Source organism: Sipha flava, unplaced genomic scaffold (genome assembly GCF_003268045.1).
Source record: "Sipha flava isolate LNK unplaced genomic scaffold, YSA_version1 114_pilon_pilon, whole genome shotgun sequence".
Taxonomy (NCBI): domain Eukaryota; kingdom Metazoa; phylum Arthropoda; class Insecta; order Hemiptera; family Aphididae; genus Sipha; species Sipha flava.
The window spans coordinates 1346541-1359902 of record NW_020271737.1 but is presented as its reverse complement, the minus strand read 5'-3'; the positions used below and the strand labels follow the sequence as shown (position 1 = coordinate 1359902).

The 13362-nt window shown below is 31.0% G+C and overlaps 1 protein-coding gene and 1 long non-coding RNA gene across 2 annotated transcripts; one reads left to right on the top strand and one right to left on the bottom strand.

The window, feature by feature from the left end:
- The first annotated feature begins 2986 nt into the window (after positions 1-2986).
- On the top strand, positions 2987-13362 carry LOC112690761. Its single transcript, XM_025564850.1, has 6 exons — positions 2987-3005; positions 3340-3403; positions 10549-11176; positions 12549-12605; positions 13035-13127; positions 13249-13362. Exons 1-6 carry the CDS (start codon positions 2987-2989, stop codon positions 13360-13362), a joined length of 975 nt encoding a protein of 324 aa, XP_025420635.1.
- On the bottom strand, positions 5475-5798 carry LOC112690453. Its single transcript, XR_003149218.1, has 3 exons — positions 5709-5798; positions 5619-5634; positions 5475-5554 (listed from the first exon to the last, which is right to left on the bottom strand). It is a non-coding gene; the product is annotated as an uncharacterized LOC112690453 (long non-coding RNA).

Genomic DNA, 13362 nt, shown 5'->3' with positions numbered 1-13362 from the left:
AATATTTCTGATATAGTTAATATGGTTGAATTGAAAAAAAAAGGAGTATAGATTAAAATGTGTAGGGTGTTTTTCGAAGGATTTTACGAAATGGATGAACGGAGAAAAATAAAATATTTAAATACTTTTGTGTAATTCGTTCTTTATTATTTAATATTATTTGATTTAGTACAAATTACATATCCTTATTTTAGGGTAAATTACAATTGCATTTAAAACATTGTGATGCAAATTACATATATTGTGTATATTTTGGGTCAATTTTGGTGCAAATTGACCACAACCAGCGCAAGTACAATGCAACTGGTGCACCATACCAATTGCGCTCAATACATTTTACATTACCTAAGAAAAACTTAATAACCGATTTTTTTGCGAGTTAAAAGTAAAAGTCTTCCAAGTCGGTGAAATGTATATGGCTTTATACAATTTAGTTAATGAAAATTAAAATAAAATAATATTAATTATAATAAGAGAATAGGTGGTTAAATCACAAAGATATAATAATAATAATACGATTTTGAGTTTAAGGTAATCATGATGTTTGTATTTTGCACGTTTTAAGAATAATCATAATTTTTTAAATATTAATTTGAGCATGGCATTACAATTTAGAATAATATAATTTGGTTATAGCATAATATTTAAAATAAATAAATAAATTATAAATAATAAATAATAATTATAATAATAACTATAAATTTATTATTACCACGAATTATAATAATAATAATATGCTGATTTAAAAAATATATATAATACCTACAAATAAATTAATAGGTAAATACATTAACTGGTCACAAGTTGATTGTCATTGTTGATTGTTATCATTTTTATAATAATGATAAGTTATTGGATTCTGATTTATTTATTGAATATAGCCCCTGCTGTAGTAATAATTACTACAGCAGGGGCTATATTTAAACAATAATTATTATTGTTCAACGACAAAACGTCTCGCCCCACCATGTGTTATGATATGGCGGGTGTGCGTCGGTGTTGGATCCTTATCATTTTTCTGACAACTGCACCAAGTTCACTATAGTCCCTACCCTGCTAACTGTATTAACCGAGTCTTGTTTACCTATTGTCTACTTCTCTGGGTACTATAAGTAACTGTAACTTAGTATTTAATATTTACAAATTACAACCTTCCTATTTTAAAATAAAAACTCATGACCCACCCACCCACCACCCGTTAAGAAAGTTCTGGGGTATTTACCCCACTTGCCATACGTTTTCGGCGCCACAGGGTGGAAACATACTATTTTCAGATATATAATTGTCAGTTAAATAATCAGCATATTTACAGTATTCTGATCTTTCTGGTATTATAGACATAAAATCTTCAACAAATGATTCTGAAACTTCTTGAGGATCTAAAAATGTTAATCCAAATGTAGTCCAAAGCCAACAGTTTTCTTTATATTCTGTACTAAGTCCTAACTCTTAAATTTTACGATACCACGCCTGAGTTAAGTGGAAACGGCAGCCAATGATATTAATAGAAGACCAAATAGATAATATAGCATTATGAATACTAATTTCAAAATCAACTGTTACATTTTTTGGATCAAAATTAAAATTTTTTTCGTTACATTTATTTTGAATATATTTTAAAGCTTGTGTATAAGTTTCATAATTTTTATTCTTCAATAAGCAAAAAACTAGAGGTACGTAAATGTTGTTCTTTAAGCTGTGAATAGTAAATAATTGAGTGAAATATTTTGGGCAATATTCAAACGTTCCATTGACAAAAATGGTATGTGATTCGCAAAAAAAAAATTTAATTTGTTTCACAAGGAAATATAATAATATTGGTTTTTTGTTCGTTAATTAATAGAAATTCTTCGCCATTTGAAGTAATTGTGTCAGTTTTATCTAATGAAGAATGTATCTCATTTAATGACGTAGGATTAATTGAAAATGAACTCTTTCGTGCTCGATATATAGATTGATGACTAGCTGAAACATCGTTGACTGTAAAATTTGAAACACTATTATTCAATTGAATTTCATTAAAAATGATTTTTTGGAGTTTTTCATTAATATCATTTACTGATTTTCGCTTACAAGTAATTGCTACTTTTTGTCTATCAATATTTGAACATGGCCCAGTGCATTTGTGTTCTACATTACAAAAATAAAATTAATACGTATCTAATAAATTTTAAAACATTGAAGAAAAAGTAACACTGTTTTTTAACATACCTGTTTTACTGATTAAAACATTTTCATTATTGACATAAATAGTTGCAGTATAAATTTTGATAAAACAACAGTACCCTGAAATATTTGTATGAAGAATTAAATTTAAACTCATCAATTAAAATCATTTTTTTACCACGTTTACTTGTTATGAATTCCATTACAAAATAAATTAATATATTAAATAAATATGTATATAATTCACAATTTACACTGTTATGTTGTCACAGTACTGAAATATTCGATCACAGAACTCCAATCTTGATATATATAAATATTTATTTATAATGCATGGAAATTATTGAACGTAAAATCAATTATTTCTTCAATATAAAATTATGGCTTATATACATCGATAATTGATAGAACTGCAGATAAAAAAATGACATCACAATTATACGAGTAGATTAGATTAGATTAGATTAGATTAGAAAATCGAACCTTTTCGTTTTGGCGAAAACGAAAATCAAGTTTTTTGGCGGAAACGATGACTGCCCAGCCAGACCGACACTGATACAAGTTATAAGTTATATAAAACATAAGTTATTTTATAGTCAAATTAAAAGTCAATAATTGTGGTTTGCACATCATCAGTTTGTGACAGTCGAGTCGATTGAGCAAACCGAGTACAAAGAAAAAAAAGAAGTTTGTGTTTGTACAACCATGTATAACTATAAATAAACAAGTTAAATGTACCAGCACAAAATATGACAATAAAAAACGATAATATTATTAGTTTATTGTTTATTTAATAAAATATAGTTTTTGGATAGAAATAATGTTGGCCGTAGCTTATTGTAATATTTGTACATAATTGATGAATTAATTTTTATTCCAAACTTTTTATTAAAATCAAACATTACTGTTTCAGAAACAGCCTACTGTTAATATTCCATCGTCAGTGTTGTTAGACAAAAGCCATCGAAATGACGACAATTTTTAAAAAAACTTTTCGACCTATTTTAATTTTCTATAAGTTATTAGGTGTTATAACATTTTCATATTCATTGAAATCTGGATTGTTATGCAAAAATAAAAAATTGATAAACGCATTTTTAGAATTCGTGCGAACTTTTTTTTTAATGATCTATACCTATTATTGTTATAATTATTTTAATCTAAATGGACAAGCATACTTATTAAAATATTGGTGTATCATTATTGCAGCAAGATCATCAGAAAAATGGATAATAAGGTATGATAGTAATGTGGATGCACTAATTTTATTGTAAATTATATTTACATAATAAATTACAAGACTATTAATATTATAAACACCCATTAAATGTTCTAGACAATTTATTTAAATTTTTTTAATATTAAGAATAAAGGAAGTTTTATTCGCTTTATAAGTTTATTTTAAAATATATCAATGTCAGGTAGGTATATTTTAGTCTTTTTTGGATAGTAGATTAATACAAATTAAATGTGTAAATGTGTTTACGTTCCGAGTTGTCAATAAAATATTAAATATTCAGAATGGAAAATCACCACGTTGGAGATATCAGAGTTCTCATTACATATATTTTTCTAAATGTTTCAATAAATTAATTAATTATTACAAAAATCATAAATCATATTTAAAGCATACTCGTACCCAATACACGTGAATTTCATATGGGAAAAAATATTTATGTTGAAAAATTCAAATTCACTAAATTGAAATGTTGCAAGACAGAAACTATAAATTAGGGGTCTTCAACTCGCGGCCCGCGATCACATTTTAAATTTAACAGTGAAGCTATTGCTATCGGAAATATGCGATAAGATAAATTGAATTACCTACCAAGATATAATTATTATTGTCTGTTAGTTCGTAATCGATTGTGGAACGAGCACAATATTCTCGTTTATATGTAAAAGTTTCAATTTCATACTTTTTCTTCGTAATATTTGTACAATATGTCGGTGAGTAAAAAACGTAAAATCTCAGATGAAAGTCGCGTTTTTCAAGAAAAATGGTCCAATAGCTATATTTTTATTCAAGTTAAAGAAAAGGCATGTTTGATTTGTCAAGAATCGATTGCAGTGATGAAAGAGTACAATTTAAAACGACATTATAATACCAAGCATGCAGCAAAATATAATATGATACAAGGACAACTTCGAATTGACAAACTTGCATTGTTAATGAAAAATATACAAGGTCAGTCTTCAAGTATAAAAAAATGTCATAAAGACTCAGAAGCCAGTGTCAAAGCTAGTTATAGTCATAGCACAAAAAACTGCAGCTAAATCGAAGCCGTTCACTGATGGTGAATTTATAAAAGAGTGTATGGAGGCCGCCTCTGAAATTTTATGTTCAGCACAAAAACAACTTTTTTCCAAATTGAATTTATCAGGGGTAACTGTAGCAAGGCGTGTAGAAGAACTAGGAACTGATATTGAGAGTACCTTAAAAGAACGTATTTCTAAATTTATTTTTTATTCGCTGGCCCTTGACGAAAGTACAGATTTGTCAGATACTGCGCAATTAGCAATTTTTATTCGGGGTATCGATTCTAATTTTAATATTACTGAAGAATTAGCCGCGCTTTTTCTAATGAAAGGCACTACAAAAAGTTGTGATATTTTTAATGCATTAAATTCGACACTTAACTGTTTTGACATCAAATTAAATAACCTTTCTGGAGTTATAACAGATGAAGCCCCATCAATGGTTGGAAAAAATGAAGGGCTTGTAGCGCTAATTAAAAATGAAATTAGTATATGTGGTGCTTTACAACTGATGCAATATCACTGCATTATCCACCAAGAAAATTTATGTGCAAAATCTGTTAGTTTTCAAACTATTATGAAAGATGTAAAAATAGTAAATTTTTTCAGATCAAGAGCATTGAATCATAGAGAATTTAAAAACTTTTTGAGTGAAATAGATGCTAAATAAGGTGAGTTAATGTGATGTATTTTACAGATGTCCGTTGGCTCAGCAGAGGAAAAGTATTGAAAAGGGTTTTTGATTTAAAAAATGAAATTTTTGAATTTGCTGCAAGTAAAGGAAAACAATTTGAACAACTTAATGATTCAGAATGGAAAAAGGAATTTGTCTATCTTACGGATATTACATTGCAATTAAATGAACTGAATTTACGCTTGCAACGTCAAAACCAATTAATACATAATTTATTTGACCATATTAAATCTTTTGAAAATAAACTTCTGCTGTGGGAAATTCAGCTAAGAAAAAATAACACTACTCACTTCCCATGTTTGTCAAAATACAATGTCACTTCAACGGAAAAATACGCAGAAACAATTTCTGATTTAAAAATCCAATTCATTCCCGCGTGGACAGTCCGACTGTGCGCACGCATTTATCCGACGCTCGATGGTTATCCTCGTATCTCTAATAAATACAAACGGAAAACATTATATCTAGTATCGAACTCACGCTACTCAAAAATCCTCACCATTCTCGGATGTACCCTGCAACAACATCCCACCAGCAGGGTAATATACTTTAATTTTCTCACTAAAATAATATTAAAAATATTATTCACCTCTCATACATTACGACACTTATGCAACCAGCCGCAGGCACCGCTCCCTCGGTAACCTTTGGACTGTCGATAAGATAGCGTCATTATGCCTCAGATAAACAACCGGACCGTATCCCCAATTAAAATTGTTGACAATAAAATCATTAAATCAACGGACAAAAATAATAAAGTAAAATCGAAAAAGCATTCACTATCTACTTCACCGCCACAATCACCTACAACATTAAACATAAATAAATCAAAGAAATTCGTTACCCCCAAACGCTACTCAATTCTCGCGCAAGATGACTCGGAACCTATTATCACCGATGACACTAATACAATGGAATCGCCTGACCATCAAAATACGGCGCAAACACATACCACAAACGATACACCAAAAGAAATGTTGCCTCCACCTATATTTATCAAAGGCGTAATTGACTTTCTTCAACTAAGGAACAGCTTCATCGAAGAAATCGGTCCAACTAGCTTCTCGTGCAAATCTACTTCAAATTACCTAAAAATTCAAACAAATAATCCTGACAGCTATAGAAAACTAATCCACTTCCTAAAAGGAATCAATACACAATTTCACACCTATCAACTCCAAGCTGATAAACCACTCAGAATAGTCATTAGAAATCTTCACCCCTCCACCCCAACAACTGACATAGCATCAGCAATTGAAGAGATAGGACACTCTGTCAGAAACGTGATTAATATTAAACATGCCCAAACAAAAACTCCACTCCCCATGTTCTTCGCCGACCTCGATCCACAAGGAAGCGACAGTGATATCTTCTCCATCACTACATTACTTCACACAAAAGTAAAAATAGAAGAACCTCATAAAAAACGCCAAATCCCTCAGTGTCAAAACTGCCAGTCATATGGCCACACTAGAACATATTGCGCTCACAACCCAAAGTGTGTCAAATGTGGAAACGACCATCCCACTTCTTCCTATGAAAAATCTCTAGACCTCCCAGCAAAATATGCCCTGTGCGAAGAAGCACACCCTGCTAACTACAGGGGATGCACCATATACAAACAACTATCCCAAAGACGTCCCAACATCTCAAGTATAAAACCCAGCCTCCAGCAGCTATTCAACTTCAACTCTACACACCAGCCCCAACACCAACAATCAAATAAAGAACACCTACCAAATCAACGTACGTACGCAAATGTAACAGAGGGTCACCCTCCTCCCAATAATATCCCGGCTCCAACAAATAATAACGAACAATCCTTTTCTAAATTCATAGAAGAATTTAAATCAATCATAAATCCTCTTATCTCCCTTCTCACCACTCTTATCTCAAGTCTCCTCAATAAAAATGCCAACTAATAAAATAACTTCAAAATCCCTCCTCATCCTAACTTGGAACTCAAATGGTCTAACAAACCATAGAGACGAGATACTAGCCATCCTACAAAATAATAGAATAGATATCGCCTTAATATCTGAAACGCATTTTACGCATTCATCTCACCTCAATCTCCCAGGTTTTAATATTATTAAAACCAATCACCCAGATGGCACTGCTCACGCAGGAGCTGCTATTATAATAAGAACATCCTTGCTATTCTATCCCCTGCCACCATATCAAACAGATTACTTGCAATCGTGTGGTATCCGCACAACACTCAACAATATTCCCATAAACATCCATGAAGTGTACAGCCCGCCACGCCACACAATCACCAAAACCCAATATCAAAACTTCTTCGACTCTCTTGGCCAAAAATTCATTCTCGGAGGCGACATAAATGCTAAAAATACACAATGGGGCTGCCACGCAAATAACCCTCGTGGAAATACCATTAACACCCTAGCGCAATTACGAAACTACAAAATACATGCTCCGCCCTCGCCAACATACTGGCCCACCTCCCGAAGGAAAAACCCAGACATTCTCGACATATTCTTAACCAAAATACTAAACAATCTTCACAGTATATTAATCAACTTAGATGACCTCTGCTCTGACCACTCATCGGTTCTCCTCACAATCGACACTATGCCACCAAACAAACCAAGTAAACCTACTTTAACTCAAGGCGCTATAGACTGGGTAACCTTCAGATCCTCCCTCGAGAACAAAATAAACCTCAACATAAGTTTAAAATCCCCCAATGATATTGACGAAGCAGTTAACTTCCTCACAAAATCAATACAAGAAACGGCATGGTCCTGTTTTTCCCCTCCCACTCCTAAAAGCACTATCAAAAACCTCCCCCTCTATACCAGATCCTTAATAGCGGAAAAACGAAAAGCCCGAGCCACCTGGCAGAGAACAAGATTTCCATCCGACAAACGTGTTTTCAATAATCTCACGAGTAAACTCAAAAGACACCTTGCCCAAATTAGATCCGAAAACTTCACTAAATATCTAATAGGTCTCTCCTCAAGGGACAATTCACTTTGGCAAACTACCAGAAAAATACTTCGTAGTCAACCCCCTGTTTCGCCCTTGAGAAAAGCAGATGGAACATGGGCAATAAACAACATAGAAAAATCAAATATATTCCGTCACCATCTGGACTCTACATTCAAACCGCACGCCGATATTCTATCCACTACCCAAATTCACAAAATAAATCACTTTCTACTCTGTCCATTGCCAATGAGTCTCCCTCCAAAACACATACGACCAAGCAAAGTTAAATATACTATAGACAAATCTGCTCGAAAGAAAACCCCAGGCTTCGACCTAATAACCGCTGAAGTAGCTTCCCAACTACCCAAAAAAAGTCATACTTTTATTAACTCATATACAATTCTATGATAAGACTAACTTACTTCCCTGCTCTATGGAAATTTTCAATAATAGTGATGATACCAAAACCGAACAAACCTCCTGATACCCCCAGTTCCTATAGACCTATTAGCTTACTCCCACTCTTCTCGAAAATTTTCGAAAAACTTATCTTAAAACGTATTATTCCAGCTATCGAATCAAATACTCCAAATAATCAATTTGGCTTCCGTACAAACCATAACACCATACACCAAATCCACCGCTTAATAGACAAAATCTCATTCTCTCTGGAAAAAAAACAAATATGTACAGCCGCATTCCTAGACATGGCCCAGGCCTTTGATAAAGTGTGGCACCAAGGCCTCCTTTTTAAACTGAAATCCATATTCCCTCCCTACTACTATCTATTATTCAAATCATACCTCGAAGACAGGAACTTTGCTGTACGCTCTGGTTCAACCTTATCTGAAATAAATCCCATCCACGCTGGAGTTCCCCAAGGCGCCGTAGTAGCCCCACTCTTATTCAACCTATACATCTCCGACCAACCAACAACCAACCATACGATCACAGGTGACTTTGCCGATGACAAAGCTATTATGGCGCTTAACTCAGACCCTGAAATAGCTTCCAACCACGTTCAAGTCCATTTAAATCTCCTCCAAAACTGGTACAGAGATTGGGGGATAAAAATAAACGAATCAAAATCAGCCCACTGCACATTCACTCTAAGGCCTAGAAACTGCCCTACCATAACCCTCAATAACATACCCATTCCACCCACACAAAATGTCCGGTACCTTGGACTCCACCTGGATCGTCGATTGACCTGGGCCCACCACATCCATACCAAACGTATTGCCTTGAATAACCGATCCCGTCAGCTACGTCTACTCCTTACATCTAAACACATCAATCTGAACAACAAAATACTTATATATAAACTGCTACTAAAGCCCGTATGGTCATATGGTATACAACTTTGGGGTTCAGCCAAACCATCTAACATAAATAAAATTCAAATATTCCAATCTAAATGCCTTCGACAAATTACCAAAGCCCCCTTTTACGTCTCAAACGATACACTCCACAAGGACCTGTCTATTCCAACAGTTCAACTCGTAGCCAAAACTCTGTATAAACGATTCCACTCAAATCTCTCCAACCACCGTAATCCTCTAATCTCAAACTTATCCACCCCCAGCATTCCAGGTGACCCTGGACGACGTTTGAAACGAAAATGGTGTCGGGACCTCCTGATTGAATAAAACCCATCCGCAACTCCAAAGAAGTCCCATCACTGGATGGGTTCTTCGCTCAAGTCTCCAGTCTTCTTATATAAATCTACTACAACACTTACACTTATTGTAAAAATAATATATTTACAGATTGTGTAATAAAACAAATAAAAAAAAAAAAAAAAAAATCCAATTTGATTCGAGATTCTTAGATTTCAAAGCTAATGAAAAATTGTTTAATTTGCTTTCAATTCCATTTTCCTTATCAGTTGAAGATGTCCCAGAAAATATGCAAATGGAGATCATTGATTTACAGAACAATACAATATTAAAAGAAAAATACAATGATGTTGAACTTTAAATTTTTTATTCGAAATATATTGACACGGAGACATATCCTAATCTTCGAAACAACGCATTACGAATGATGTCTCTTTTTGGCAGTACTTACACTTGTGAACACGTTTTTTCACGAATGAAAATTGTCAAATCTAAAACTAGAGCTCGGTTAACTGACATTCACTTGGAAAATTCACTCCGAATTGAATCGTCTCAGATCCAACCAAATATCGAAAAATTAGTTAATAAAAAACATTGTCAGTTTTCACATTAAAAATAAAATAAAAAAAATTTGTAATTAAAAAAAATGTTTATCTATATATATACTTTAATAATAATAATAATAATTTTTAATTTTAAATGTACCTTAAATTGTAATAATAAAACTGAATTTTTATATAAGATACATGTTTTTACTACGAATGCGGCCCGCAAGATTAAAAAAAAAATAATATGTGGCCCGCTGCATAAAAAGGTTGAAGACTGCTATAAATATATTTTAATTTTTCGTTTTAGATTGATTAATGGTATCATTGAATACGATCAAAAAGTCGAATTTTTTTTCAAATCTACATCGACTCACCATCGCTCACAAAGTCAAACATATTGGAACACAGTTTTTATTGTCCTAATAACTTATTATGTTATTACAACTGTGATAATCTGGATATTTCATCCACCACAAAGTATGAACGTGCTAGTTTTCTTTACATATATTTTTCAATTACAGTACTTCATAGACTTTACAATAGTCACATCAACATATTTTTTCCTAACAAATTTGGAGTTTAGATTCCAAATGTTGAACAATTTATGGAAACTGTATCCTATTGAAATATTCACCATCCCTGGAGGATGGACTTGTTCCAAGATAACAATGTTTCTGGAGGATATACGATTATTACACGCTGAACTATCCGAGCTGTTGAAAATATTCAGCGTCGGATATGGTAAAATGCTCTTGGGGTTCTTTGTTTTCAGTTACATCGATATATTATTTTTATATTTTTTATTAATTCATTTATCATTAGACGAACAGGGCAGTATTTCTGTCACTGTAACGGTCTTAATCACAAGTGGACTGGGAAAAACTATAGCATTTATTATGTCCATTATTCTTGCTACTTCACGTGTAAACAAAGAGGTAAATATTTGTTACGTAAACATTATCAAATCATCAAATATAATATGAACAATATTTTAATAGGTCTAATATATAAAATAACGTTTAATAACGTATAACTCTTAATTTTGAAGATAAATAAAAAATGTGTTTATATTTATAATTCTATAATTTATTTTTTATAAAAATATATATTTATATTCTCATTTATATATGTTGACAATTAATAAAAAATATAATGTTATTTAATATTAAAAAGTTGCGAATATAAAGTCATTAATATTTAGGTAAATAAAAAAAATTATAAACAAAATGACTGTCCCAAAAACATGTAACAGCTGCACCTTACAATTATATTATCATTTTATAGCTATTAAAATTAATTTTTTTAATATAAAATAAAATTTGACTGTTATTTTTAAACTAGTGTTATAAATGTTAAATCAATTTAAAAATATTCAACATTAAAAATATACATAGTTATTTAATAAGCTTTAATAATACCTATATCCTACATATTTGCATCATATGGATAGTAGTGGCAGATCTAGATGTGATACAAGGGGGGGGGGCGAATTTTCAAAAATCAAATCACCATTTTTAACCTGTATAGAAGGCTAATTATTTGTATTATTTTCTCAAAAAAACTAACTCGATGTGTCAAAAAAGTAATTTATTTTTATAAAAAAAGCCTATTAAACTAATAATGTATAATATTAAATACATAGCTACAAAATAAAAAAATGCATCTTTTCTTCTCCTTGGCAAACCTATCTAATAACATCTTCCAAATTTAATTTTATGTCACTGTGGATGTGCAAAAGCGCTAAGCCAGCCAGCCGTTATTCCCCCATATGAGTCATCAACCTGGTTTTTAATCTAATACATTTAAAGGAATAGACAATAATATAATAATTATTTATCAATTAGAAACTTCAAAGTATAAATATAAATTTATATATATCATATAAATAATATAAATATATAAATATAATATTAATATAATTTTATATAATATATCAACATTTTCAAGTTTCTAATTAATACTTATATATACATATTATTTTAACTAGTTATCAAGGCATCATGCTGTTATATATATTAAAATTTATATTTTGATTTTTCATATAAATTAGCTGTGATAATACCAATGTACCATAAAAAAAAAAAATCTATCATGGAAGTGATATTCACGACTGACATAAAGATTCATGGTAGAATATCCATAATCCAGCATTAGTTAATTAAAAACATCGAATCAATTACGAATATAAGAATAAAACACGACCCAATGAGGGGGGGATCGCCCCATCACCCACCCCTTGTACCCGCCACTGATGGATAGTATAATTTAAATATTTTGTTTTGATTTTATTTACAGAAAAACAAAATGCTATATTATTTACGATTAATAAGGATTTCAGTTTTGCCCGTTATTATAAAACAACAAGTAAAGTAAATTTAAATAATTACATTACTATCATGAGTTCATTAGTGCTATAAGAAGTTCAACTTCTATCATAAAATATTTATAAACTATTCTTTGTTATGGGCATATTTAGAGAATTAAAGTGCACAATTTATCCATCCAATTATTTTTAACATTTTCTTTAACGATCTTCTAAAGCACGATATTTTATTGGTATCCGCATTTCAAGTGGTAATATGTTTAATTAAATAAAAATAATACAAAATTTAATAAGAAATTGTATGCCGTTATAGAACATCTAATTTAGAAAACTGTTTCCAAGCATATCGATTTCATCATAATAAATCAATATAATCTTTGATATTTTTCTTATTTATTTAATAAATTTATATATTGTGATTCTTAATCTTACATTATAATAATTATTCAATGATTATTTTTATAATTTAGATTAAAATGTTTATGAATCAGATATTGGTTTTTGAATCGTACGAAATGACAGCCTTTGGAGTTTTCAGGATAAATATGAATCTTTCCATAACGGTGTGTATCCTATAATTTACAAATATTCTTAAAAATAAATTGTATGTCCTAATTGTATTTATTTTCAGACATAATTAAAATTCAAAACTCATTCTTATTTCTGTTGTTTTATTTTTTTCAGTTCTTATTATTAATTATGACTGGAATGATAACGGTGATACAGATGAAAAATCACCCATTTAGTTTACTATTGTTCAATGATTTTACGACGTTCTGGGATAGTATTTTCACATAG

Coding starts and splice junctions, on each gene's coding strand:
- LOC112690761 (XM_025564850.1), top strand. Junction 3,404..10,548: donor TCAGAAAAATGGATAATAAG/GTATGATAGTAA, acceptor TTTTCGTTTTAG/ATTGATTAATGGTATCATTG. Junction 12,606..13,034: donor CCGTTATTATAAAACAACAA/GTAAAGTAAATT, acceptor TTTATAATTTAG/ATTAAAATGTTTATGAATCA.